At 63.4% G+C, this 27,903-nt stretch overlaps 2 protein-coding genes across 38 annotated transcripts; both read right to left on the reverse strand.

Annotated features, from left to right (window-relative positions):
• Nucleotides 1–6: 6 nt before the first annotated feature.
• On the reverse strand, nucleotides 7–9,823 carry DBN1 (drebrin 1). Of its 4 annotated transcripts, none has more exons than XM_085236473.1 (15): nucleotides 9,606–9,823; nucleotides 5,856–5,911; nucleotides 5,657–5,769; nucleotides 5,424–5,498; nucleotides 5,203–5,349; nucleotides 5,032–5,109; nucleotides 4,803–4,954; nucleotides 4,652–4,715; nucleotides 4,512–4,571; nucleotides 4,306–4,420; nucleotides 3,018–3,158; nucleotides 2,262–2,390; nucleotides 959–1,530; nucleotides 776–878; nucleotides 7–712 (listed from the first exon to the last, which is right to left on the reverse strand). In XM_085236473.1, the coding sequence occupies exons 1-15, from the start codon at nucleotides 9,689–9,691 to the stop codon at nucleotides 642–644; spliced, it is 1,962 nt and encodes a 653-aa protein (XP_085092599.1). In that variant the 5' UTR covers nucleotides 9,692–9,823; the 3' UTR covers nucleotides 7–641. The 4 variants fall into 4 exon arrangements, with proteins under 4 accessions (XP_085092599.1, XP_085092600.1, XP_085092601.1 ...); XM_085236474.1 differs by having other exon boundaries at nucleotides 3,018–3,155; nucleotides 9,606–9,822; XM_085236475.1 differs by lacking the exon at nucleotides 3,018–3,158 and having other exon boundaries at nucleotides 9,606–9,819.
• Nucleotides 9,824–11,631: 1,808 nt separating this feature from the next.
• PDLIM7 (PDZ and LIM domain 7) lies at nucleotides 11,632–27,860 on the reverse strand. 34 transcript variants are annotated; one of them, XM_085236633.1, is made up of 27 exons: nucleotides 27,735–27,860; nucleotides 26,495–26,601; nucleotides 23,798–23,949; nucleotides 23,474–23,504; nucleotides 22,726–22,898; nucleotides 21,175–21,320; nucleotides 20,892–20,928; nucleotides 20,245–20,283; nucleotides 19,991–20,136; nucleotides 19,676–19,712; nucleotides 19,115–19,153; nucleotides 18,832–18,989; nucleotides 18,517–18,553; nucleotides 18,007–18,045; nucleotides 17,461–17,880; nucleotides 16,923–16,964; nucleotides 16,640–16,794; nucleotides 16,325–16,361; nucleotides 15,708–15,746; nucleotides 15,446–15,600; nucleotides 15,183–15,216; nucleotides 14,225–14,283; nucleotides 13,852–14,086; nucleotides 13,587–13,767; nucleotides 13,291–13,411; nucleotides 12,742–12,857; nucleotides 11,632–12,530 (listed from the first exon to the last, which is right to left on the reverse strand). In XM_085236633.1, the coding sequence occupies exons 2-27, from the start codon at nucleotides 26,597–26,599 to the stop codon at nucleotides 12,444–12,446; spliced, it is 2,820 nt and encodes a 939-aa protein (XP_085092759.1). In that variant the 5' UTR covers nucleotides 26,600–26,601; nucleotides 27,735–27,860; the 3' UTR covers nucleotides 11,632–12,443. The 34 variants fall into 34 exon arrangements, with proteins under 34 accessions (XP_085092759.1, XP_085092758.1, XP_085092772.1 ...); XM_085236632.1 differs by having other exon boundaries at nucleotides 27,731–27,855; XM_085236646.1 differs by lacking the exons at nucleotides 22,726–22,898; nucleotides 27,735–27,860 and adding an exon at nucleotides 21,956–21,972 and having other exon boundaries at nucleotides 17,461–17,488; nucleotides 17,726–17,880.
• Between the last annotated feature and the right edge of the window lie 43 nt (nucleotides 27,861–27,903).

The following is a 27,903-nucleotide window of genomic DNA, read 5'->3' on the forward strand; positions in this document are numbered from 1 at the left end:
AGCCCCTATGGGAGTCGCTTTATTTATTAACATACATCAGCACGCCGCCGTTACAGAACTTGTGCTTTCCAAAAAACAGTTATACTGTATGGGAGGGGAGGGCCAAGCGATGGGTGAAGCAGGGAGAGGGAAATGGGGATGGGGCAAGCCCTGCACTGGGGGCTCCTGGCGAGGAGGGGGCCCCCATCCCTGCAGTGCTTTGGGGTGGGGGCACCGCCGGCCACAGCCTCGCCTCGGTAGGGTCATTTTATTGCCATATTCATTTATTATTATTATTATTATTCCTTTTTTTTAACTCGTGCAAAGTACTGGGGAGGGGGGGAGGGGGCAAAAAGAGAGTGGGGCCCCCATCCCACAGCCGGGCACCACGGGGGTCTCATGTATCCCCCCCAGGATGGGGGGCTGGGGTGGGGAGGGGCCTACGAGGAGTTCACGGGGTGGGGAGTGGGGGGAGGGAGGGCTGACACGTCTCCTATCGACAACTTATAAAAGAGAAAGAGACGGGAGGGGCTGTAAAAGGCACCCCGGGGTGCTGCGGGGCGGCCCCCCCGGCTCCCATCCTGCGGGGCCCCAGCAGGGAGGGGACCCCGGCCATGGCCGCTCGCACCCCGCGCCGGCGGGGCCTCCAGGCTGCACTGGGCCTACAGGCCACCCCCGAAGCTCTCCTCCTCCTCGGGCAGCGGGTCCGTGTCCCAGCACGTGATGTCGATCTCTGCGGGGATGGGGTTAGGAGGCACCCCGCAGAGCCCCCCCCATTCCTGCCGTGCGCACTCACCTGGCGGCTTGTTGTAGAAGACGGGCTGCGGGGCTTTGGCCGACGGCTCCTCAGGTGGCGGGGCCTCCTCCTCCTGGGACTGGCTGAAGTAGCCCTCGCTGGCCTGCGGAATGTGGGGTGCCGCCATTTGCAGGCCCCGTGCCCTCACCCCACCCCGCTGTGCTGTGACCCCACGGCCCTCACCTGCTCACCGCGCCCCGCCGTGCCGTCCTTGGGGCCCATCTCCCCGTTGGTGATGGGGGGCACCTCGTGGCCTTCCTGGTAGCCCTCCTGGTAGCCCAGCCCCGTGGGATGGGGCCCACCCACCGTGGCCTCCTCCTCCTCCTCTTCTTCCTCCACCTCCTCGTGCTGCTCCGCATCACAGAACGTGGCGGGGGGCTCGGGCAGCTCGTCCAGGCCCAGCAGTGTGCCTTCTTCGGGGGGGACCGGTGGTCCCGCAGGGGTGTCGGGCAGGGGCCAGGTGCTGGAGGCGGCAGGGGCCGCACCATCGCTCTGCCACAGCTCGATGAGGGACTCGGCTGCGCCAGGTGTCTCCACGGGCTGGGGATCAGGCACGGTGGGCACTGGGGACGGCTCGGAGGGCTCCAGGGCCACCAGGTCCCCCAGCACGTCAGCCCCCGCTGTCCACGCCGGCCTGGGGTCGGGGTCGGGCTCGTCCCCCGGCGGCTCTGCGGCTTTGTCCTCAGGCCCAGGGAAGGGCCAGTGCTGCTCGGTCACTGCCGGCTCTGCCACCTGGGTGCTGGGGCTGGGGGAGTCTGCAAGGGGGGGGACAGCGGTCAGAGCCCACCCTGAGGATGGCTGAGGATGGCTGAGGACGGAGGGCAGACGGGGGGAGTTTTGGGCTGGGAGATGGTGAAGGGCGGGTGGGATGGGTGGGCAGCGATGGTGTTCTCTGAAGAGGCAGTAGGACATGGTTGGGGTGAGAGGAGCGCTGGGGAGGCAGAGGAGGGCTAGGAGCTGGGAGGCAAAGGGAAGGAAAGGGATGGGAGTGCCCTGGGAAGTGCAGAATGAAAGCGGGGATGCACGGGGGGACACAAAGGAAACAAACATTGCAACAGAAGGTGCGGCAGGGCAGGTGTGTTCCCTAGGATGCAGTGGGGATGTAGGGAAGGATGCACTGGGGAATGAGACACATCCAGCAGAGAAGCACTGGGAATGTGGCAGCCATGGTGGGGATGCACTGGTGTGACACAGCACTGACAATGGGGAATGCACCATGGGCTGCACCAAAAACAGCAGGGGAGCAACCAGGAATGCAGCAGATATATGAGGGGAATGCATCAGTGGTGGTGGGGATGTAGCAGCAGGGAGCAGCAGATGCGGCGCAGATGCAGCAGACGGCGGGAATGCAACAGAGACGCATGAGATGCACCGGGCAATACGGCGAGGATGCACTGAGAGGTGCAAAGGGGACCCTGGGATGCAGCAGCAAGGGATGCAGGTTTATGAGGGAGGATGCAGCAGGCAGCGTCAGCCCCTCGCCCACCTTTGGGCGTTGCCGGCGTCTCTTCAGCCGGGGCGCGGGCACGCTGCTCGCCCAGCGGCGTGGAGGCCGGGCTGGACTCGCAGGGGCTGCAGCCTGCTGCCGAAACCTTTCGGTAGTCAGACTGGCTGCCTGCAGACAATGGAGACATGGCTTGGGGGGAAATGCTTGCATTGGGGGGTGAACACCTGAATGGGGAGGGAGCGGTGCCCCAGCAGTGCCCCACAACAGTCTGGCCAAAAGCTGTGAGACAGACGCACATTGCCACGTACCCACCCCCTACTTGAGTCCCTTCCTTGAGCAGGAGGGAGGCCTGGTGCAGCAACCCCTGTGCCCCTCTGGGCATCCCCACAAGCTGCAATCCCCTGCTGTGGCACGCGCTGCCCATACGCTGCCCCACTGAGCCCTGGCACAGCCTCCGCTCTCTGCAGGCATCACACGGTGCCCCCTTTCTCTAGCTGAAGGGGCACAGCATCATGTGCCCCCTTCTGTCCCATAGGCACAGCTCCACATGGTCCTGGACACAGCCTCATCCATCCTTCACTGCCCCACAGGCACAGCATCACATTCCTGGGCATGGCTCTGCCTGTCCCCATTTGACTCCTGGTGCACTGCGGGGCACAGGAGGTGCCCCTTGGCTCCCTGTGCTTGGCTGTTGATCCCACAGCTCTGTCCTTGCACCCCCGTCCCGCAAGCAGCAGCACTGGGGAGGGGTGCAGAGCGAAGGGGCTGCGTGCCCGGGGGCTCCCAGCTACCTACATGGGAAGAAAGAGGAGAGATTTGGGGTGCGGTGGCAGGTGATATAGGGGAAGGGGGTCCGCGGGGGGGAGGAGGAGGAGGAGGAAGAAGAAGGTGGCCCACTGTCAGCTGTCTTTATGAAAGGACAGTGCAGACGACCTGCTGAGAGAAAGACAGACAGACGGACGGAGAGAGAGAGAGCAAAGAGATGGGTCAGTCCCTGCTCAGAGTGGCCATGGTGGGGCCGGGACACCGAGGCACCGGGATGGGGGAGGACGGCAGGGAAGCAGCACTGACAGCACTGACAGCAGGATGGCAGAACAGCAGGACGGCAGGACAGAAGGACGGCGGGACTGGAGGCAGCACAAGGCCGGGTGAGCAAAGGGGCCAAGACACAGCCTCGGGGCCATCTGTCTGCTCAGGCACAGCACAACCCTACAGCAGGAACCCACAACACAACCCACAGCAAAACACACAGTGCTGCCCCAAGGCACAGCCCCATAGTGTTGCTCCAAGGCAAGACTCCACAGCACAGCCCCACAGCAGGAACACTCAGTGCAGCTCCACCCCAGCACAGCCCCCAGCACAGCCCCCAGCGTGATCCACAGCACAGCCCCACAACATGTCCCCATGGCAGAGGCACACACCAGAACAGCCAGGCCCCAGAGCTGCAAGCAGAGCCCCAAGGCTGCACCTGCACTGTGGGGCAGCCCAGCACCTCCCACCAGCCACCCCACCCTGTAGCCAGGACTCTATAGAGGGTCCTGCTGCCAGGGCCAGCAGGTACCACCAGACCCAGAATGGGCATCCTGCCCACTGTGTACAATCACCCTGGCACCGGGGACCCTTGGGCACGTACACTGTGGAGTACACAATGTGTGCCATATGCATCCAGCCAGGGGCACACCAGGTGCCCCACATCAGCCCCACTGCAGTCACACAGCCCCAGCCCCACCTCTGCCCTTTTCAGCCGTCAAAGCTTCCTTCCCAAGCCAGCACCCGGTCCCCAGGACGCCACCACAGCTGGACCATGCTGCCAGGAGGTGCAGAGGGCACCCAGCCATGAGCAGTTTGAGCTCCCCCACTGCAGGACCCTTTCTTTGCAGCTACAGCCCCATCCCAGTGGCAGCAGGTGCAGGCCCACCCAAGGAGTTAAGGCAGTGGTGGTGCCAAGCAGAATGACCGTAGTCCTCCCAATACCCAGAACCACAGCAAAAGTGGCAGCAGAGGACACCCACACCTCTGTGGATGAGCTGCAAGTGCCTCAGTGGCACTGAACTCATGTGCATTGTGCCCCTCAGCCCCTCACCTGTCCTATGGCTGCCTGGCGAGATGGCGTCACTGCTGCCCGATGCCACCCGCTCCTGCTGCTTGAAGAACTCCCGGGGGTTGTCGGGTCGCTGGGCAATGATGGCAGCGGCCTCCTGCAGGGGGGAGTAAGGCTGGGTCCCCCTGCCCAGACAGTAGGGGGCTGCCCCACACCAGGTCCCAAACAGCTCTGGCTTCTGAGCTCACCTCCACCTCTGACTCTGATTTCCGGAGCTGCTGCCTGTCGTCCTCCTCTTGCTGCTCCCCCTGCAAATATACAACACCATCACCCAGGCACCACCACCCCTGACACCACCACCCGGTTCCCAGCTCCACATGGCACTTACAAAGATGGACTGCTCCTTCAGACGCTGCCGGGCCTCTTCTGCCTCCATGCTCTGCTGCTTCCTCCTGCAACGGGGCCGGGAGGAGAGCTGAGCGTGGCTCCCCGCAACCCCCAGCACCCCTGACACCCCCCACCCCCGGCTCGCCCCATGCCTGTGCTCCTCGATCTGCTCCTCGCGCTCCCGGTAGCGCCTCTCGCGCTCCTCCTGCTCCAGCCGCTCCTGCTCCATGCGCTCCTGCTCGAACCGCAGCCGCGCGTCCAGCGCCTTTTTCCTCTCCTCCTCCTTGCGCAACTCCTCCTCTTTCTGCGGGGATGGGACGTGGGGTCATCAGCCTATTCCGGGGACACCCTGTGCCCTCTGCCCATCCCTCGCTGTCCCACCTTGGCTTGTTCCCAGAACTGCTCCCGGTTGAGCCGTTTCATCTCCACGGTGGCGTCGGTTTTCTGGTAGGTCGTGCCCTGAGATGGAGCAGAGTCAGAAGGTGGCAGGGACAGAGCTGGGATCAACATGGGGGACACCCTGGCCCTAGGACATGGCCATGGGGACATTACCACGGGCTCGGCATTCTCATCCTCGCGCAGCCGCAGGCGGTGCAGCACGGGGCTGGAGACACGCGCCAGCCCGTTGGAGAGCCGCTGCCCGATGGCCCCCGGGTCAATGTCTTCCACACTGCTGGCATTGACGATAACATCTACACCCTGGGGGGGATGGGGGCAAAACCCATCAGAGACCCCCCCCAGCAGGTCCAGTCCCCATCCCTGGCATTACCCACCTGGAAGAACTCTGCGATCTTGGCCACGTGGCTGGCACAGGCACACTTGCGGGCGTCAGGCACATCCTCGCCCACCTACATCAGCCAGGGGGATGCTGAGCCAGGGGGTGTGTGCCCCCACCACCTCGCTGACAACCTGCACCCCCCGTGGCCACTCTTTTGTGCCTCTCTGCAATGGCCCCGGCACAGGACCACGGGTTCAGCAGGAGGTGTCCCCACGCTGCCCAACTCACCCAATTGACGAGGACATATTTGGGGAGCACGGCCTGGGGCTCCTTGACGCTGCAGAAGCCGTACATCACCTTCTGGATCTCAAAGTGCCCAGAGAGCTCCAGCAGACCTCCTCCTGGCACAGTGCACAGCACTCTCAGCACACGACAGCCCTGCACCAGGAGCCCTGGCTGAGATGGGGGTTGGGTGACAAGAGCTTACCTCCTGATGCTGCCAGCTTCAGGTCATCGGAGCCATCCTCGTATGTGTAGAGGGCCCTGGGGGGGTGCAGGGGGTGAGAATGGTTCTTCAGAACACGAGGCAGCCACCCCACCTCCCCTGCTGACACTGATACCAGGGCAGGGTCTGGGGACTAGTGGCAGTGCCAAAGGTCCCTTAATCTGCCATCACACAAAGGAGCCAGCACAGACTCCATAGCACAGGGCACTTCTCCTGCACACAGAATGTGGGGCAGGGCACTTCTCTCCACCCCACAGTTCACAGCTATGGAGTAAGGGACAGGGACAGAGGGGTAACTTGGGCACAAGGACCAGCTGGGTGCTGCCGCACTCACCCCGCATGACGCAGTGCTCCCAGCTGCCCACACACCCATCCCTGTCCCGCAATCCCATGGGGTCAGCTGGCTATGGGGACAGCCCAGCACCTGCATGGGGCTGCTCACGTTCCTGGCTGCGTGAGCCATCGGCCCGCCAGGCACCAGGCCGGGGGAGGACGCCAGAGCTCCAGCAGCAGCAAATCAATGTGCCGCCGGGGTGTGCTGGGGCCGTCATGGAGACTGTTCCTTGGAAACCATTCCCCGCAGCTGGGAAAACCCCCCCGCACCCCCGCTGTGCCCCAATGAGCCCACCTGGGGCTCCACAAGACCCCGTGCACGTCCCCAGGTGTGAGTAGGCGGCAACGTGGGGGGAGAACGCTGTGCCCTGAATTGGTCCAGGGCGGGTGGGCGAGGGGATGGCTGTTGCTAGGCAACCAGCATCCTCCGTCACTATGGCAACCCCCCATCCCAGCTGGGATGCAGCTCGCCCCGATGACGAGGTGATTAGTGGAGGGGAGCGGGGGAGGCAGGCAGGCAGGCAGCGGTGACCTGGCGGGCACCCAAACCCACCACCGTCACGCGCTGTGCCCGGGGGGCCGGAGCCAACCGTGCTGGACTCCCCCCCATCCTTCCCCCCCCCAAATAATCCTTTCGCCGAGTGGGCGGGCAGCTCTGCCAATCAGCAGCAGCGGAGAGCCAAAATCCCTGCGGTGCTGGGGAAGGAGGAGGCCACCGGAGTTGGTGGCTTCCAGGAAGGGGATGGGAGATGGGGATGAGAGATGGGAAGTGGGGATAGGAAGTGGAAGTGGTGAGGGAAAGCAAAGATGGGAGCAGGAATGGGAAACGGGTGCCCCCCCATGGGCAGAGCCCCAAACCGGAGGCACACAGCTCCATCCTGGGCCTCGGCTGCCTCCTTCCAGCTGAGAAATAATGGAAATTTAGGGCCTTGCCTAACAAAGAGGGGGAAACGAGGCTCCCTCCGCCCTGCAGCACCCGTAGCCCCTGATCTCCCCCCAGCCCTGCTCTTGCAGTGAGCCACAGATAATTGCACCAACAAGATTGACTTTAATCCGCACATCCAAATCCAGCTAATCGGCCGCCTGAGCCAGCGCGGCTCCCAGGCTGGAGGCAGCAGGGCGGCTTCACAGCGCCGGAAAAGGTGGCAGCTCCAGCCCTGGCCCTGCTCTGTTCCCCCAGGGACAGGGCTGCAATGTGGGGGGCTGCAGGCAGGACCGGGGGTTCATAAGGCAGAGGGAGCAGGATGCAAAACTAGGGCACAGCCAAGGCAGAGCAGCCAGGGCACCCACTGCCTGCTGCCCACCCAAAGCTTCTCCCATACAGGGCAGCACCCCAAACACAACGCTGCTGCTGGCACCCAGAGGTGCTCCTGTGGCTCAACACTGTGGGCACTGCCCTCAGAACAGCCCCTGTTCCTGCATCAGGAGGAATAATTCCAGTGTCCCCAGCTCCGCACAGAGCCCAGAGCATCACCATGAGCAGGGACCAACAGCACCACGACCCCACGGACCACCTCCTTCCATGCTTCCATCCTCCCATGCAGCTTCCCCAGCACCTGAGCTGTGAGATCACCCATGGGTGATGTAGGGACAGACAGGGAGCAGGGATGCTTGTGACTGGAATCTCCTCATCACTGCCAAGAGACCACTGCCCTTCTGCAGCCCCTATTGCTCTGTGCCAGGCCACAGCAGTTCTCCTGCAGCTGCCTGCCCCCCACGTGGGGTCAGAAATGGGGGGGTGCCCTGTTCTGCCTGCCCCAACCCGGGCACATGTGTTTCCAATGTGGCTGCGAGCTCCAGGGAGTCAGCGTGCTCAGAAAGCAGCACCAAATTCCTTTCCTATCGAGTAATGGGCCCCAGCAGCCTCCGCGAGGCTGGGGAGGGGGAGGGGAGCCTCGGACCCTCCAGGACTGGGCTGGGGCGGGGGAAATCCCAGACTAAACATCCCGTGGCCACGGGGATCCCGGCATCCCCCGAGCCAGCCTAGAACTGCACTCCAGCACATTGTCCTCACAGCCCCAGCTCACCCTGCCCAGTGCCAACATTTGGGGTCAGTCCCACCAGCCACGATGGGCATACGGTCCCCTAGCACCACTCCCCATCCCGCACTAGGCACTAGAGTGGGCACTAGGCCCTGCAGTGGGGATGCTGCTGCTGCTGGCACCGAGCACGACTGGTGATGGTGGACTGGAGGAGATGGGGAGCATGGGGCTCAGCCACAACAAAGGAGCTGTGGGGTTCAGTGCTGGAAGAGGGGTGGCCCGCTCCCAGCGCTCGCCTTCCCGGGAACCGATTCTGCTGCTCTCAGCAGCTTCGGCAGGGAGCTTTGCAGCGGATGCTGGGAAGCCAGATGTACCCTGGGCTGACAGCTGCCTCCTGGCCACCGACATGCACCGCACTCACCCACTGTGCCGCAAGCAGGGCTGCGGGGACCTGGAAAGTGGGACTGGTGGGGAGGAAGCAATGCTCAGGCCCACACCAGTGGACACCTAACAGGAGAGCGCACGCAGCCTGGCAGGAGCTCAGCATGCATGGCACGCACCAATACCAGCTTTTGGGGTGCCCACAGCACCCCCATGCGAGCACCCAGGGGACAAGGACAGGGGGTCCTGGAAGGCAGCTGGGCGCTGGAAGGGTGGCAGCAGTGGGGCTGTGATGGGATTTGCTCCTACAGCAAAGCTGCATTGTAGACTGGAACCACCGGGCCCCCAGCACAGGGTGCCAGAGGGATCGGGCTGCAGGTGGAACACCCCAGGGTGCCCCCATCCCCTACCCCTGCCCACCGCATCCCAGTCCCAGGGCACCCCGCACGGCCCTCCCGGGGACCAGGCACCCAGAGCTCCCCCCGGGGCTGCGGGAACCGGGAGCAGCAGGGCCCCCAGTTCCTTCACAGCTGCGACCTGGCTCTGCCGGGACCAGGCTGAGGGCTCCCCATCCCCCCCAGCCCACCACCAGACAATGGCAAAACTCCGCCGCATCCCAGTACCGGGCCCAGCACCGAAGGTTCCCCCAGGCCCTTCCCACCCGCCGCTCCCCACGCGCGGTGCCGCCGAGAGGAGGGAGATTGGGGGCTCGGAGCGGGGCCCCCACGTGCCGCCCGGCGCAGACAAAGCGGGGCCGCGCCCCGGCCCGGTGCGGTGCGATGCGGCGGGCAGGTGCGGGAACCGGGGGCGGCGGGCCGGGCACACCCCCTCCGCCGTCCCGCCGGCCCCGCCCGCCTTTGTGTGCCGGGGCTCCGGGCCCGGCGCAGGTGGCGGGGGGCGGCGGGGCGGCGCGGGGGGCGCAGCGCGGGGCGCGGTCCCGGTAGTGGCGGCGCGCTCGGTGCACCGGGCGGCTCCGCGCACAAAGGGCCCCGGGCGGCGGGGACAAAGGGGCGGCGGCGGCGGCGGGCGCGCTCACCAGTCGGTGGGGCTGTCCTCGCCGATCACGTCCTGGTAGGAGGCGAGCAGCTCCAGGCGGTGCGCCGCGAAGCCGACGCCAGCCATGGCGGGGCCGGGATGCTGCCGGGGGACCGGAGGGACCGGCCGCCTGCCCGCCTCCGAGACACTGCCGCAGCGGCCGGGCGGAGGGGCGAGCGGCGGGGAGGCTCCGCCCGCCGCCGCGCCCGGTCCTAGCGCCGCGAACGGCGGCCCCCCCTCCGCCCCGGCCCCCGCCCCGGCCCCCGCCCCCGTCCCGGCCCCCGCTGCTCCCCCGGGGCGACCCCTGGGGCACCCCCACCAGCACCCGCCGCGGGGCAGAACTCCTGGAGCGGGGTGCTGAGCTCGACCAGAGGAGCTGCTCTGCACCCCCGGCCCCAAATCCCGACTGCGCTCCCTCTGGGCACCCCGAATTCCGCGGATGCGCCCTCGGTCCCGCTCTGCCCCGGGATCCCCGTGACCTCAACTTCCCGCAGCCCGGGCACCCACAGCCCCGGAGCTTTCACCTCCGAAGACCCCGCTCTGCCATCTCTGCCCCTGCGCGCCGTTGTGCCCTCGCTGCTCCGGGCCCAGCCTTTGTGGGGTTGCCAATAGGATGAAGGGGACCCCTTCATCCCCTCTCATTCCAGCTGCTGTCAGATGTGTCCCTCTGCTCCCAACCCATCCTGGACCCCTCCAGCCTTCGACACGGACATCATCTCCCCCACGTTGTGCCTCTGCGTGAACCCACAAAGTTCCTTCCAAGCTGACCCCGTCTGTGGTTCCGGGGTTTAGCAGTTTTCCATTTACTCCCACACGGGTCAGCATCCTCCTGGGAGGGACAGACACGGCCTCACGCTGCCCGTCCCACGTCCCCATCCCAGGCAGGAGCCGCGCTCGCAGAAACCCGAGCATGGAACTACGGGGTGCCGATCCCTGCAGGTCAGGGCATCGTGCCCGTGGGCGCAGCCCGCGCCCCTAAGCGCAGCGGGACGCAGCGCAGAGCTACTCCCTGCCCACGCCCTGCTCGCAGCAGTTCCCGAGCCGGAGCCGCCCTGCGAGCCTGCGGGAGCAGGGCAGCAGCTGTCGAGCAGCTGCCGGCCGGGGCCGCCCCGCGAGCGGCTCGGCTGCCTCGGGGGTGGGGGCGGCGCGGGGAGCCGCGGAGCCGCGGGGCTTTGTTCTCGGAGCGGAGCGGCGCGGCGCGGCCCCTCCCCGGGCTCCACCTCCGCAGCCCACCCGCGACCCTCCTTCCTGTGCGCGGTGAGGGCGGGGGCCGCTCGGCACCGCTCGCAGAGGCCGTCAGGAGGGAGCGGCGGGCGGCGGGGCGGCGGAAGGGCAGAGCCGCCGTCGGGTGCGGGGGGGGAATTTGCCACCTGCAGAAGGGCGAGCTGGGGTTCCGCTCCCGCAGCCGGCTCCTGCCCCCAGCAGAACGTTCCAACGGATGAGCGAGGCGATTTTCCTTACCGTTGCTCATCACGTTATTACTGACCGCTACAGCTGTCAGTTCGGAGCGCTGGGAGCGGCCGTCCCCACATGCACTGCTCCGGAGCCCGCTCCAGGGCGGCGGTGCCTCGCGCCCGTCCTTCGGGACAGCAGCTGCGCTAACAGGCGGACGGTTGGCTGCACTACGCCGAAGCACGGCCAGAACCGCTGTGCTCGAGCTGCTCGTGCCGGTGACTCGACCCCTGCATGGGCACTGAGGCACGGCACGGACACAGGGACAACGCCGGGTAAGTGGGGATGCCCTTGTGGGGTCACAGCTCAGCGCTGTTGTTGCTCTGCCCCCTGGATTAATTACTGCTTCCCAGCTCTCTGCTTGTTAAAACCAGGCAAGGGCGACCCAGGGACACGGATTCTGCCAGGGGGCAAAGGAGGAGAAACCCCAGGAAACAAAGCTTTCCCTAGCAGCTCGGTGGAGCTGAGTCAGGCCACAGGGCAGGGCTCCAGGCAGGAGCAGGGTGAGGGCCACGTGTGACCTTCCTGGCCCCACCACACCACGCTCGGCAAAACCACAGTCCCCAAACAGCAGGCACTCGCAAAAAAGTGTTTATTCAAGGCACTAAAAGCACCGTGGCTACATCAAATGCAGCCCAACCGGAGAGTGGGGGTTTGGGAGAGGCATTTACAGTGCTGGGATAGCGGTGGCACACGCTCTTTGGTAGGAAGCAGTTTTCAAGCCTGATGGGAACCCTTTAACCAGGGGCTGGTGTGCACTCCCAGCCCACAGCCAGGGCAGGCATGGCACACAGTCCTACTCCATGGCATGGCGGTGCTGCCACTAGACAGCCCCACGGCCTCCCCAGCTCCATGGCATGCAGCCATGTGGGGGTGGGTAGGAAACCACCAGCAGTCTGCTGGGCTGTGGGGGTCACTGTGGGCAGGGGGAAAAGAGCCAGTGCTCAAGCCCCGTGTGCTGAGTATGAAGCTGGGGAGGCGAGGGAAGGGGCAGGGGCTGGGGGCTAGAAGCATCCCTGCCCTGGTGCCGAGTGCCAAGGCAGCTGGGCCCCATCAAAGCAAAGGAGCAGCTCTGCTGCAACCAGACCCTCCCCAGCTACAGCCTCAGCACGGCCACAACCATTGTGTTGAGTACCTTCAGGGCAGGAGACCTCTGTGGCATCCCCTTCCCCAGGCTCCTGTGTCAGCTAGGGGGGCACAAAAGAAGCCAGCCAGATGGAAGGGGCCAGTGCTGCTTCTGCCAGGGCCTGGCCAGGAGTTGCCAGGAAAGAGGCAGGAGTAAGGGGAACGGGTGAAGTCTTAGCCTGGCTCCCTGGGGCAGGGAAAGGGGTGGGAAAGGAGCATGCAGGAGCAGGGGCATGCATGGGCACAGCTGAACTCTTGCCCCTCACACGTGGGAGAAAGCATGGCTCTTGCACAGCGGCTTGTCCTTCTTGGAGTAGAATGTCTTCCCTTCCAGATTGGTCTGGCAGATCTGGGGAGGAGAGCGCAGGCAGTCAGGAGGGCTGAGCCAGCCCCCAACGTCCCCTCCCATGCTGAGCCCCAGCCACCAGCCCAGAACAGATGTCAGGGAGCAGCAGTCTGAGCCACCAGGACAGAGCCAGGTGGAGAAAACCTGATGGCAGCATGCACCCCGTGTGAGACACAGCTCACAGCAGGGGGAAGCAGGTAGGCACATGGCTCACCGCACAGACGAAGCAAGTGTCATGCCAGCTGAAGCCCAGCGCCTCCAGGAAACGGTCCCCAGCATCAATCTTGAAGTCACAGCCACGACACTTGGTGCCAAACATCTTCTCATAGTCTGTGAGCATAAGCAGAGCACAGGTCAGTGGTTCCTCCAAGACTGCAACCCCTCATTCCTGTGCCGCAGGGCTGCAGCACAGCTCTGGGACAACTTGCTTCCAGCTTTGGAGAGGGGCAGGACTTGAAGCACAAGAAAGCACCGGGCACTTGGGGAAGGGTGGCCCTTGCCACCACTGGGCCACAGGGAAGAAGTGAATCTCCCCAGCCAGGATGCAGCTTTCACATTTGATGTAAATCATCCATCATCACCATGGCAATACGCCAGCAATGGCACCACCCAGCACCAGGGAGGATAGGGATAGAGGGTTCATGGGGGTCCCCTCCCTTCCCTGAATCCTGGGGAGAGCTCCACAGCAATTCAATCCTCGGTCCTACCAGTGGGCAGTACCCCGGGGCTGTGTGGGGTGACGTGGGTCCTCCCCTGGTCCTACCTCTCTCGCAGTAGGGCTGTCCCTCCTCCATGTAGAAGGCACGGTTGCGGATGGGAGTTTTGCAGGCTGCGCAGGTGAAGCACTGCACGTGCCAGGTCATCTTCAGTGCATGCATGACCTCCTGGAAGAGAACCGCTATCAGCCAGGAGGGAGCACCCCACACCACAGGGAACCCCCACAGAAGGCTGAAAGGAACAAGAGATCCCTGTGGCAGGACGAGAAGGGACAGGGCTGGGGACACATGGGTAAGCAGGGAGCAGGGATGGGAGGTGCAGGGCAGACTGAAGGACACTCACCCCAGTGATCTTCTTCTTGCACTTAGCACAGCTGGGCGCGTAGCGCGTGTCGTAGCACTTGGGGCAGAAGATGGAGCCCTTTTCCTCAAAGAAACCACCCTCATCCAGCACCTTCCTGCACTGGCAGCAGGTGAACTCCTCGGGGTGGTAATAATGTCCCAGTGCCACGAGGTAGCGTCCTCTGTGGTGGGACAGAGCCACATCAGCCACAGCGGGGCCTGGCAGTGCCCAGGACGGCGGCAGGGCTGCAGAGGCCGGGGCTCACCTGATGATCTTGTTGCATTTGTAGCAGAGGGGTGTGCGGCCGGGGCCCTCAGGTGCCTGCTGGGCTGCCTGCACAATGGAGCTGCGGTTCTGCATGGGGGTCGGCGTGGCCGGCTGGCTGTGCTTGCTCAGCACTGTGCTTGTCTTGTCTGGGGCGTAGCGCTCAGCAAATGAGGGGTCCACAGCCCAGGGCGGGCGGCTGGTAGGGCCAGGGGTGGCAGCAGGGGTCCTGGGAGCTGCACAAACAGAAGCTTCTTGAATGATGTTCCCAAGCCCTTTGTATCCACTGGTAAGCAAGATGCATCCACCAGTACCAGCCCTACCCATATCTCCACTCCCCTTGCCCCAAACTCAGAGAAAGTATTTTTTCTCACCCAATCCTGGTTCTGTCTTCATTGCTGCTCCCAGGGACGGGTCCGGTACGGAGACCTGGCTACAAAACAACCAGTTAATCCTGCTGGCCACACTCACCCCCAGGACGCAGGCTGGCTTGTGCGTGCAGGCATGACCCCCACTCTGCAGCCAGGAGCTGACCAAGTCCACATGCCCAGCCAGTAGCTACTTTGGTGCTGGGCATCGAGCCAAGCACCTTCAGCCCCGCAGCACCCCCAGGTCTGTGGCACCCAGCAGGGTGGGAGCACAGGGCCACCGTGCTCTAATGCTGAGGTGCTGTGGGCTGGCCAAGGACTTGGGGCATCACACACACTGCTACTTGCTCCGATGTGACAGTGTCCAGGCACACTTCCACCTCTCACACAGCATCCAGTAGTGTGGGGAGCCCTGGGCCAGCTCCAGCAGAGCCAGGAAGGGCAGGGATGGGTTGGTACCACAGGGGGCAAAGTCCGTGCTCCCCCAGCACCCTGCCATCACTGGACTTGTAAGAAGCCAGGGCAAGCAGCACCCAGAGGAGCAAGGACAGTGTCAGATGGAAAGCCAGTGCCTTTGTGCCTCTTGAGGGCAAGGACAAGAAGGAGCTAGCTATAAAAACACAAGTGTTTAATTGCAACAGAGCAAACCAGGCAGATCTGGAACTGAGCGGTCACAGCATGAAGGCAGGAGGGATGGTGGAAAGGCAAAGCTGTGTCGCAGCCCTAGCCTGTGTCCTTCCTTGCTTCCATGCAGGGCCTTGAGCCTCAGGAACTCCCCACCTGATCTCTAAAAGATGCACAGCACCTCCCAACACCCCCAGCAAGGTCTGCCAGTGCCAGCACACTCCTCCTCACCCCAGCTGCCCGAGAGACCACAGTGCAGCTCAACCACCCCAGCGCAGTGCCAGCAGTGCCCACAGGCCTGGACATACAGCCCAGGAATCTGTGCTTGCACCCCCCTTACCTGGGCTTTTTAATAAATACATCATCATCTTCCACTGAACGCAGCGGGAAGAAAGGAGGAGACAGAGTCAGTCAGTGGCAGCACGGCCCCACACAGCGCAAAGGGACGAGGAGTGGGTACCCCTCCCTGCTTCCCCCACACCAGCACCCCGGGCACCACACACACATGGCCAACACACAAACAACACAGGAACATCATGGCCACAGCCCGGTGCCACCTCGACCCACAACAGCAGGCAGCTCCAGGCAGCGACAGGGACTTACGGCCATCAGTGCCCGTCAGCCGGGCCAGTTTGCGGAAGGAGCGGGACTGGGAGGTGCCGGTGCGGGGCTGCCAGTCCTCAGCATCCTCCATCAGCCGCAGCTTGCCCGGGTCACACGCGGGGGTGCTGGGGGGCTCCACGTGGGGCGGGGGCTGCCTGCAAGTGACAGGCAGGCACTCAGCTGGCACTGACCTGACCTTGCACTGCCCAGATGACAGAACTGCCCGAGGGTTTCATATGAACAAACCCCGCCACAGACTCACCGCGGCTCCTCCGTACCACAGAACGATACGTGGGGACTTCTGTGGTGTAGAGAGAACGGCGGCACAAGGATAAATCACAGGCACACAGCACAGTGCATTCCCCACAGCCCCCACGGTCCACAGCCCCCACAGTCCCCAGCCCCCACGGTTATGGCAACAGAATTTGCTTCCTCCAGCTCCCAGCTCCCCTGCAGTCCCACCCCAGTACTGCTGCTGAGGTATTGGTGCTGTCCTGGATCTCCCGATGCTCACAGCCAGGCTGTGCCAATGCCACCAGATACCACTGACTCTTTGTGTCAGAACACTGAAGTGCAGTGCAGCCTCCCTACCGCTAGCAGTGCCCAGGGTCCTGCCAGGGACACCCAGACTGGGGTCAGCCCAGCATCAGGGCACAGCAGCAGGGGACAGTAGCAACGTGGTGCCCGGGCAGGACCCTCACAATGAGATGGTCACAGCTGTGGCCCAGTGCTGGCAGTGCCCATTGCAGAGGTGAGCTCAGTGCAGGTGCTGAGGCTCTGTGACCACCTCAGCTCTAGAAAGAGTGAAAGGACAGAGAGGTACAGGGAGCAGGAGGTGACAGGCAGGACAGCAGAGGACAGGAGCTGCCTGCTCCTTACCTGGGCTTCCTAACCAGCTCATCCTCGCGGTCCTCAACTGAGTGCAGTGGGAAGAAAGGAGGAGACAGAGTCAGTCGGCGGCAGCACGGCCCCACACAGCACAAAGATGAGGACCGGGCACCCCTCTCTGCTTCCCCCACACCAGCACCCCGGGCACCACCGCGTGCCCACACACGGCCCACAGCACACTCGGGGCTCCCACAGCCCCACACAGCCTGCACCAAACACAGGGATAACGTGGGGCCACCACGGGCACAGCCCGGTGCCACCTCGACCCACAACAGCAGGCAGCTCCAGGCAGCGACAGGGACTTACGGCCATCAGTGCCCGTCAGCCGGGCCAGTTTGCGGAAGGAGCGGGACTGGGAGGTGCCGGTGCGGGGCTGCCAGTCCTCAGCGTCCTCCATCAGCCGCAGCTTGCCCGGGTCACACGCGGGAGTGCTGGGGGGCTCCACGTGGGGTGGGGGCTGCCTGTGAGTGACAGGGGCAGGAGCTCAGCTGGCACCAACGTGGACCTGGCCTCGTCCAGCTGCCAGCATGGGGCAGCCATGGCCAAGGCCCCCGGCCCACGCTGACTACTGCCACGGCCCAGCACTCACCACTGCTCCTCTGTACCACTGAATGACCCACGGGCATCCCTGCTGCAGTGACAAAATGGCAGCACAATGATGAATCTCTGGCACTTGGATAGTGTTCCCTGTGCCTTATCCCCAGCCCCTGGTGACAACAGCAGCATCCCAGGCAGCTGCCCAGCTCCAGCACTCACTCACTGATCCAAAGCAGGAGGGTTTGCAGAAGGGAAAGGCAGAAGAGCTGCCCCCAGCAGGAGCACTCAGATGCTGTCCCAGCTCAGAGGGATACAGACTTCCCCCACAGTCCCTGCTCCTTTCCTCACACAGCCCAGCCCCACAGAGCAACCAGCAGCATGCAGCAGCTCTGTCTGGCCCATGGGTTTCAGCACTCTATTACAGCGCTGCCCAGTGCCTTCCGACACCCACAGCGAGGTCTGCCAGTGCCACCACACTCCTGCTCATCCCAAGAGTACAGCTCAACTGCCCCAGCTTAGTGCCAGCAGTGCCCACAGCCCGGCCCAGGACATGCAGCCCAGAGCTCATGCTGCACCTCACACTCCCTTACCTGGGATTCTTAACAAACACATCTTCCACTGAGCACAGCAGGGAGAAAGGAGGAGAAAGAGTCAGTCCGTGGCAGCACGGCCCCGCACAGCACAAAGGAATGAGGACCGGGCACACACTCCCTCTCAACCCCAAAACCAATGCCCCAGGCACCACCACAGCCCACAAATGGCAAACACAGGAACAAGAAGGGGCTACCACAGCCACAACCAGCTGCCTCCTCAACCCACAGCCAGAGCCATCTCTGGACACCCAAAGGGACTTACGGCCATCAGTGCCCGTCAGCCGGGCCAGTTTGCGGAAGGAGCGGGACTGGGAGGTGCCGGTGCGGGGCTGCCAGTCCTCAGCATCCTCAAACAGACGCAACTTGCCCGGGTCACACGCGGGAGTTGTGGGGGGCTCCACGTGGGGTGGGGGCTGCCTGTGAGTGACAGGGGCAGGAGCTCAGCTGGCACAGACCTGGCCCTGCACTGCCCACCCAGTGGCATAGGGCAGCACTGCCCAAGGGCCCAGCATGTGCCAACCCCTGCCACAGCCCAGCACTCACCACTGCTCCTCTGTACCACAGAACGACCCGCGGGCATCCCTATGGTGCAAGGAAATGGTGGCAAAATGGTAAATCACTGGCATGCTATGTGGAGAACTCTGCAGAGCTGACCCCCAGCTCCACGGAAGCCTGATCCCAGTAAAGATGCTGGCAGCACTTGGACTGAATCAGCCGCCACAAAGCCCCACAGGCTCCCTTGCATGAGGTCCCAGTGCTGCCCTGGCTTTGCCAGTGCCACCAGATCCCAGTAAGCCACTGTGTCTGGGATGCCATGGTGCAGTGCAGCCTCCCTGATGCCAGAAATGCCCAGGGTCCTGCCAGGGACACCCAGACCGGGGACAGTCCAGCATCAGGGCACAGCAGCAGGGGACAGTACCAATGTGATGCCCAGGCAGGACTGTCACAATGAGTAACTGCCTCAGCTCTAGAAAGAGGGAAAGGACAGAGAGGGACAAAGAGCAGGAGGTGACAGGACAGGTCAGCAGAGGACAGGAGCTGCCTGCTCCTTACCTGGGCTTCCTAACCAGCTCGTCCTCGCGGTCCTCAACTGAGTGCAGAAGGGAGAAAGGAAGAGATAGAATCAGTCGGCGGCTGCATGGCCCCACACAGCACAAAGGGACGAGGACCAGGCACCCCTCCCTGCTTCCCCCACACCAGCACCCAGGCACCATTCTAAGTCCACACACGGCCCATGGCACACTCAGGGCTTCCACGGACCCACACTGCATGCAGGGATAACATGGGGCCATCACAGCCACAGCCTGGAATCAACTCAACCCGCAACCGCAAGCAGCTCCATGCAGACCCAGACCCGCAGGGACTTACAGCGGCCATCAGTGCCCGTCAGCCGGGCCAGTTTGCGGAAGGAGCGGGACTGGGAGGTGCCAGTGCGGGGCTGCCAGTCCTCAGCATCCTCTATCAGCCGCAGCTTGCCTGGGTCACACGCAGGGGTGCTGGGGGGCTCCACGTGGGGTGGGGGCTGCCTGCGAGTGACAGGCAGGCACTCAGCTGGCACTGACCTGACCCTGGCCCTGCTCAGCTGCCAGCATGGAGCAGCACTGCCTGTGTGCCCAACACACACCAACCCCAGCCACAGCCCAACACTCACCGCTGCTCCTCTGTACCACAGAAGGACGCGCGGGCATCTCTGCAGTGCAAGAAAATGGCGGCACAATGGTAAATCTCTGGCACGTGGCATTTCCTACAGCTTATGCTCAGCCCCACCGACCTCTGAGCCCAACAACAATGCCGGCAATGCTTGCCCCATAAAAGCCACCGCAAAGCCCCATGGTACTTTGTGGTACTGAGCTTCCAGTACTGCTGCACACCTCCCAACATCCCCAGCCAGTCTCTGCCAATGCCACCAGACCCCACCAACGTGCTGTGTCTGGGATGCTGTGGTACAGTTCAACCTCTCCAGCACCAGCAGTCCCCGGGGTCCTGCCAGGGACAGCCCAGCATCGGGGCACACTGGCTGGTGACAGAGGCACTGCAGTGCCTGGGGAAGGGCCATCAAAATGAGATGGCTACTGCTGTGGTTCAGCACAGAGGTGGTGAGCACAGTGCTCTGTGACCACCTCAGCTCAAGAGAGAGAGAAAGCACAGAGAGAGACAGGGAGCAGGAGGTGACAGACAGGACAGCAGAGGACAGGAGCTGCCTGCTCCTTACCTGGGCTTCCTAACCAGCTCATCCTCATGGTCCTCAACTGAGTGCAGTGGGAAGAAAGGAGGAGACAGAGTCAGTCGGCGGCAGCACGGCCCCACACAGCACAAAGATGAGGACCGGGCACCCCTCTCTGCTTCCCCCACACCAGCACCCCGGGCACCACCGCGTGCCCACACACGGCCCACAGCACACTCGGGGCTCCCACAGCCCCACACAGCCTGCACCAAACACAGGGATAACGTGGGGCCACCACGGGCACAGCCCGGTGCCACCTCGACCCACAACAGCAGGCAGCTCCAGGCAGCGACAGAGACTTACGGCCATCAGTGCCCGTCAGCCGGGCCAGTTTGCGGAAGGAGCGGGACTGGGAGGTGCCGGTGCGGGGCTGCCAGTCCTCAGCGTCCTCCATCAGCCGCAGCTTGCCCGGGTCACACGCGGGGGTGCCAGGGGGGTGCATGGACTGCCTGTGAGCGACAGGGGTAGGCGCTCAGCAGGCACCGTGGACCTGGCCCTGCCCAGCTGCCAGCATGGGGCAGAACCCACACGAACCCCTGTAACAGACCAGCACTCACCACTCCTCCTCTGTACCCCAAAATGACACACGGGGACCCCTGTGGCGGCGAGAAAATGGCGACGCAAGGGTAAATAACCAGCACACAGCATGGACCATCTCCCATGGCTCATCTCCAGCCCCATAATGACACAGCAGCATTCACACCAGTCCAGCTCCCCTCCAGCCCCACACCACAGTCACAGCACCTTGTACCAAAGGCCCAATAAAGCCCAGTACCTCCCAACAGCAGCAGTCAGTCCACACCAGTGCCAGCAGGCCCCATCAACCCACTGCGTCTGCAGCTCGGCCTCCCCAGTGCCAGTAGTGCCCAGGGTCCTGCTGGGGATGCCAGCCTGGGGACAGCAGCAGCACAGTGCCCAGGCAGGACCCTCATAACAGGACGGACACAGCTGCAGCCCAGTGCTGGCGGTGCCCATCACAGAGGCGAGAGCAGTGTGGGTGTTGCAGCTCCATGAATATCTCAGCTCTAGAGAAAGTGAAAGGACAGAGAGGGAAAGGGAGCAGGAGGTGACAGGACAGGACAGCAGAGGACAGGAGCTGCACTCGCCACCAGCCATGAGTGTGAGGCCAACAGTGGGGGGGGTTGAGCCCCATCCCCGCAGCACCATAGCCGAGAGCCGTGGTACACCCTGTGCCGCCCCTTACCTGGGCTTCCTAACCAGCTCGTCCTCGTGGTCCTCAACTGAGTGCAGCAGGGAGAAAGGAGGAGACAGAGTCAGTCAGTGGCAGCACGGCCCCACACAGTGCGAAGGGATGAGAACTGGGCACCCCTCCCTTCTTCCCCCACACCAGCACCCCGAGCACACCGTGTGCCCCCGCACGGCCCATGCCACACACAGGGCCACTGCAGTCACAGTGCCATCACCTCACCCAGCAGCCAGGTTGACTCCAGGAACCCGCAGGCAGCCCCAGACCCGCAGGGACTTACAGCTGTCTGTGCCCGTCAGCTGGGCCAGTTTGAGGAAGGAGCGGGACTGGGTGCTGGTGTTGCGGGGCTGCCAGTCCTCAGAGTCCTCGATCAGATGCAACTTGCTGGGGTCATATTTGGGGGAACTGGGGTGCTCCTGTGGTTTCCTGTGAGCAACAGGGGCAGGCGCTCAGCCAGCACCGTCCTGCCCCTGCCTGATGGCACAGGGACCGGCACACACCACTGCCCCACAGACCCATAGGGATCCCCACAGCATCCCCCCTGGGGCCATCCCACATCTCTTCAAGCTCACAGCAGTAGCACAACAGCACATATTTGACACATCACACATTGCCTTCCCCACCCCACACCATCAGCAAAGGAAGGGGCCATTAAGGATGTCTTCTCAGGACAGATTTCCCATCTCTGCAGTTTGAACCCAGCCCTAAAGGCCAGGAGGAGAGAGAATGGGGCAAGGATAAGCCAAGATCCAAATCACACGCAGGTGAGCTGCATGGTGCCCGATAAGCACCAATGATGCTGACAGAAGGGTGCATAGCACAGCCTTTCTTGTGCTGGAGAGGGACCTGGTGTAAGGACACCCTGACGCCCTCGCAGTCAGCAGCACCAGGCAGCACTTACACTTCAGGCTAAGGACAGCTTGCAGCAAGGAGCTGTCAGCCTGGGGACGCTGAACCCCTGGGCTAACTAACCCTGCCCAGAGAACAGGGCACCACCGGGCCACTAACAGGGCAAGAGGCATGCAGGAAGGCTAGAGAGAGCAGGCAAAAGGCTTACTGACTTGTCAAGGCTCTGCACCTGTAGGAGAGAGGGAAAGAGAAAGGGAGAAAAGAAAGAAAGAGAAGGAAAGTGAAATTAGACCCACAGAACCCAAGAAGTTTCCAGAGCTCAGCTACAGCCTGTACCACTCTCCCTGCCCCTGCGACACGTGCCCATCTCACCCAGGGCTGAGAGCACAATGGGCTGTAGGAGCAACAGACCTGATCATGCCATCCTCAGCCCCACCAAAACAGGCCTGGGTGCAGAGAACAGCCAGGGCCATGTCCCCCACTGACCAGCTCCAGGGTCCTGTGGGCAGGAGCGGCAGCAGGCTGGGCACACAGCAGCAGAGCACACAATGTGCAGACTGGAGCCTCCATACAGGGCTCAGGGCTGGCATGGGCAGCACTGTGCATGGCTCTGTGGCTTCCCTTCGCCCAGCATGTCTCGGCAGCATTGTGTCGTGGCCCTGGGCTGGTGCTGCTGATTGCAACCACAGCCTTCCTGCCCCTTGTCACAGGGCTGGCAGAGATAGCAGTGAGCATCCTGCTCCAGCTGTTGTGCCATGCCCTCCAGGGCTTTCCAAAGGCCAGTGCAGGAGGACACAGCCCCGAGCAAGGAAGAGGCATGTGTGTGTGTCCCCACGTGTGGCAGTCCTGTTGTTCAGTCTCAGCACCTCAGCACGGGAACCACTGCCCATTCCCACCCACGGATGCCTGGCATGCAAGGTGCAGCGGGGCCGGGCAGCGGGTTCCCTGGTATTCTTGGAGAGCAGGATGGACAGCAACATACCCATTGTGCTGGGGGGTGCAGGCGGGCGCCAGGGGCACGTACGTCACGGGTTTCGTCACCAGCCCGGGCCGTGGGTTCGGAGGCGAGCCGGCCCCGAAGGGCCGAGCTGTTTTGTTGAGGGCGGTGCTGGGAGCGAAGTTATATTTCAGGGGCTCAGAGCAGGGGAGTGAGTCCTGAGCGAGACAAAACACACAGACACGGGCTCATACGTCAAGCAGCATGCAAGGGACAGCCCTGGCCAGGCAGCACGGCAGGCAGCCAGGTTGGGAATGCTGGACCCATTCTTGCCCGCAGAGCCTTGCAGTGACACATGGACATTGACATCATGTGCGGCTCTGCCAGTCAGGTCCCCTCTCTGCAGGGCATCCAGCCCAGGGACACCAGACTGCAAACTCAGCCTGAGGATTAGTAAGTGCCCCGTGGTGGGGCTCTGCATGCACTCATGCTGCTCACAACCATCCCAAGGCACAAAGCAGAAAGCATGCAAGTGGCTTCTGTCTAGGAGCCACTGGCCCCAGCCCTGCCTCCCCATGCAAGAGTGAGCTCCAGCGCTAGCGAACATGGGGCCCAAAGGCTGTGCTGCAGCTGCTGTACATGCGGGGAATTTGCGAGCCTTCCATACACATCCCGGTCCCCAAGAAGCCCTTGGGCCCCAGGAGCAAAGTCCGTTTCTCTGGGTAAGCTCAGAGACTTCCCCACCCCCAGCCCAGGGCTGAGCAGCTGCCAGCAGTGCTGGAGCAACACCTACCTTCTGCGGCTTCCCCAGGTGGTTCTGGGCTCTGCAAGAGAGGACACAGTGAGGCAGATGCTGCACGTGCCCAGCATTCATCATGGCTGGCATGCTGACACCAAGGAACTGTAACCAGGCAGCACTAACCCGCGGTCAGAGGTGATGGCTTAAAGCCGGGATTGCCGCAGATGGGATGAGCCCCATCCAGCCAGGGCTGTGGGAGATGTGTGATGCTGCCCCATGGCAGCAGGGCCATTGGGCTGAGGGAGGCGATGGGTACAGGGCCACAGCTTTGTTCCAGCTGCACCAGCACCGTAAGTTTTCAGGATCCACACATCCTACCTGCTCAGGGTGAGGCAGAGTCTGTCACCACAGGCACGGATCCTGTTCTGGGCCTCGATGTGCGTCATGGCGCTGGTGCTCTCCCCGTCGATGTACAGCACCCAGTCGCCCACTCCCACACCGGCCTGGGCAGCCTTTCCACCTGGAGTCAGCTGCAGGACAAAGAGTGTCAGGGAAACCAGCAGTAAATGGAGTGATGCTCTTGTGCCCCTGAGAGCCACAGAGAGGGCCACTGGGCACACCCTAAGCAGCTCCTAACCCCATTACTGGCAGCTCTCGCAGCACAGTGCCACTACAGCCCGAACACACTGGGCCCGATGCAGAGAACCCCGGAGCTCCATGTGTTCCCCAGTTTGTTATCCCAGAGAGCCTCTCTTTCCTTGTAGCAGCTGAGCCCTGCCCCAGGCACCAAGCTGCAGCACAACACTGCTGGGAGACGTGCCAGCACCGCAGGGACAGCACCAGCACCATCCCTACAGGTGGCCCAGGGACAGCACAGGCGTTCTGAGGCGATGCCCAGCAGCAGAAGCTGTGCTGGCTCAGCTGCAGCAGGAGGTCGTGGAGCCGGCCCCAAGGTCCTGGGGCAGGAAGCGAGCAGGGTGAGTCAGGGCCCGTCATGCAGCCCACAGCTCACCCCATGGGCTGCAAACCACAGGCATGCTCCCAGCCTTCACAGGGGCGGGGAGAGCCCCCTGTATCTTCCAGCTATGTTGTGCTCCTGCCTTGTCTGTTTCCTTCATCCAGCCCAGCAATGGGGCTGGGATATGCCTGGACCACCCCCGGACACCCCCATTTCTGTTGGAGATGAGCAGGGCCCTGGCCCCTGCACCACTGAACACAGCTCTCAGGTATCGACAGACAGACACTCAGACAGACAGACGTGGGCAGGCCGCAGCCATTCCTGCTCCTCCAGCACAGAACAACTCGAGGCGTTTGGATTCAGACCAAGTATTTCCTCAAGCCCTGTTCAACATGAACATAAAAGGAGCGAGCCAGATTCCCAGCACTGTCAGAGGGCTGGAAAATCCCTGCCACTGAGCATCACGGCCCCATGCGCAGAGCCCAGCCCGCCCTGAGCACAGCACCACGTACCCCGGCTCCACTCCCATTCCCAGAGGGACTCAGCATCCCCTGCAGTACCTCTGGCACCACCTGGCACAGAAGGATGCCGGAGGCAGCAAGCAGCTCTGGCCGGCTCCCGGCCACTCCTGCAAGCCCCAGCTTGCTGCACCTGGGGCTGGGAAGCAGCATGGGTTTAAGGCAGCAGTAGGAGCTGGGAGAGGTTTTCACACGGCTGCCTGGGCAGGGGGGAGTATGGCAGGCTGTGTCACGCTGCCGCACCCAAGCTCACCAGGAAAGCCCTTCGGCAGGTGCCAGCTCAACAGATTCCAGCCAGGAGCTGCTCCAGCCTTCCCGTTTCCTGCACCATGGGCTGAGGCTCCTGCCCAGCCCCACCAGTCACAGCTTCCTTCCTTGCCTCTCCGCCCAGCTGGGCCTTTGTCCTCACACCTCGGAGTGCCACCTCGGCTGGATGCCTCTATCCAGGGCTCCAAGTCAACCAGCGAGGTGGCAGGCAGGCGCAAGGGAGCATCCTCCTTGGCACTGGGCAGCCAAGGTGCTGGGACCCTGTAGAGCCCTGCCCTGCCGGCAGCATCTCCCCAGGCCCTGCAGTGGGGCTGCCTGCACGCACGTCGCTGCTGCTCCATGAGGCCCCAGCCCTGGGCTCTCGGAGGCTCTGATCAGACCCTTTGTTAAGCCCTGGCTTGCAGCCAAGAGAAACATTTTTTAGAGAATAAACTTGCTGAAGCCGTCTCTGTTCCTTGCAAAGATTGGTCGGCTCCAGGGCAGCGGCGTGGGTGACTCCGGCCTTGCACGGTGCCCCTGGGGTGGGTGTTGCAGAGACCCGTGACCTGGGATGGGCACACAGTGCAGGGGACAGGCCCCACGCTGTGCCCAGTGCTGTGCTCAGAGCCACAGCCCTGTGCCAGCTGCCCCAGCGTCAGCAGCACGGGCGGTGCAGACACATTCCAAGGCTTATAAGGCAATTCTGCAGCTGGAGCTGCTGCAAGCACCCGTGGTGCAGGCCACCCAAGGACGGGGAGCCACACAAACCCAAGAGACAGCTTCGACCTGGGTAAGTATCACACGAAAAGCTCCCACTGGGCGCCCCAGATGTAAGCAGCTGGCAGCACATTTTGTGCACATCCCTGCTTCAGAAGCGGGCTGGTTTTATGGATGGGACCTGTCCCAGGACCAGTGGGAGTGCAGTCTCAGGCAGAGAGCCTGCACAAAGCTGGCCCCGAGGCACTGAGCCTGGTATTGCAGTGCAGACCAGGCCGGTCCCACAGTTCACGCACACAGAGAGCTGCCCCCGCACAGGGCTGGCTCCGGAAGAGGCCCCCCTGCCTCCCACCGCCTCCCACCGCACCGTGACACTGAGGAGCCTGCGCAGCATTTCACATCGCTGCTGCAGTTCCCTGCCCGGAACACCCCCAGCACACATTCCCCCTGGCCAAACCAGAGCTGATAAGGGGCTGGGTGGCTCTAAGGGAGCTGAGCAGAATGAGAACCAGTGCTCCAAGGCCCAGCTTACTCACATTCCCCGTACAGCTCTGCCTCAGCTGCTCGGACACAGCTGCAGCTTCCCACCCATGTACAGGAGGAGGGAGGGTGATACCAGCTCTCGGCGGCTCTTACCCTGGAGATGGAGAGCGGCATGCTGAAGTCCTTCCCTCCCTGCAGCCGGAACCCCCAAGGCGCCGGCCCGTTCAGCATCACCTTATAGGACTCCATTTCGCCCATCTCTGCAAAATGGAAGAGGGTGTGATCCTGACATCATGCTGCATGGGCACGACGTGGGGAGCAGGCGAGGAGGGGGCCCAGCAGGATTGGGCAGGAGGAGACAGGTCACACTGCCAGCAGGAGCTCCACCCTGACCATCCCACAGCGTGGTTAGGGACGCACCCCACATCCATCAGCATCTCCTAAGGGGCACTGGAGCCGAGGGGCCAGAGTAATGCACAGAGCGAGACTCAACCATCCCAAACTCGGGATGGGTTCTGCCTTGCAGCACTGTTACAGAACCTCGAGCTGCCAGGAGCTGTTCCAGGCTGCAGAAAGGCAGCAGCACGGAGGGATGGCAGCCAGAGGCGTTTTGCCTGGTGAGCAGCACAGCAGCACACTACCACCGGAGCCGCCTGGCACAGCAGCTGGGCTGCAGTAACAGCAGCAGCTGGTCGAGCAGCTGTACCTGGGTGTGAGCCCATCTCCGCAGGGTTCTGGGCAGGAGGGATGGATGCCCCGTGCTCACACTGACAGCTGTCAGACGGCCCAGGAGCAGGGCACGCGTCTGTACCTTGTCTAAAGGGAACCGCCAGGACCTCCTGAGCCCTACGTGGCGAGCAAAGGCCCGGCTCTGTGACATCTCCCCGTGCCCCAACGGGGCAGAGAAGCTGCGAGGCCGGAACACGGAGTGCCCCCGTTCCCCCCAGCCCGGCCCGGGCTATATAAGGCGTGTAAGCTGACACCCGCTGCTCCCCGCTCGCTGGGCGCAGGCTGCGTGTCAGACATTCCCCAGCACGGAGCGGCCGCGCAGCCCCGGCAGGGCTCCCCGCTCCGAGGGCTCCGGCAGCACCGGGCCGGGTCTGCTCGAGAGGGGGGGCGAGATAGAAGCCCTCTCCAGCGGAGGTTGTGCCCTCTATCAAAGGATGGGCAGAGCCACGTCCCGCGGGGTCACCGAGTCCCGCGGAACACAGCCACGCCCCGAGCCCCGCTCCAGCCTTGCCCCACGGGGGCCCCCTGCCCCAGCCAGCCCCACCCGCCCCACGCAGCCTCCTTTTCCCCTGACCCAAGCAATCGCCTTCCCCCCCCAGATCCAGGACTCAGGCTTGGTCCCCGCTCCTCCCCACACGCCGCGGTCCCGCCCGCACTCACCCACCCGCGGCAGGGCAAGGGGCCGAGCGAATCGCGCCGCAACGCGCGAGCAGAGCAGGCGGCTGGGGGACTCGAACACGGGCACCGCCCCCTTCGCCGACCGGCGCGAGCTTATAGAGGACCGGAGCGGGGCGGGGCGGAGCCGCCGCTCGATTACACCAATGGCGGAGGGT

Source organism: Meleagris gallopavo, chromosome 15 (genome assembly GCF_905368555.1).
Source record: "Meleagris gallopavo chromosome 15, MGAL_WU_HG_1.1, whole genome shotgun sequence".
NCBI lineage: Eukaryota > Metazoa > Chordata > Aves > Galliformes > Phasianidae > Meleagris > Meleagris gallopavo.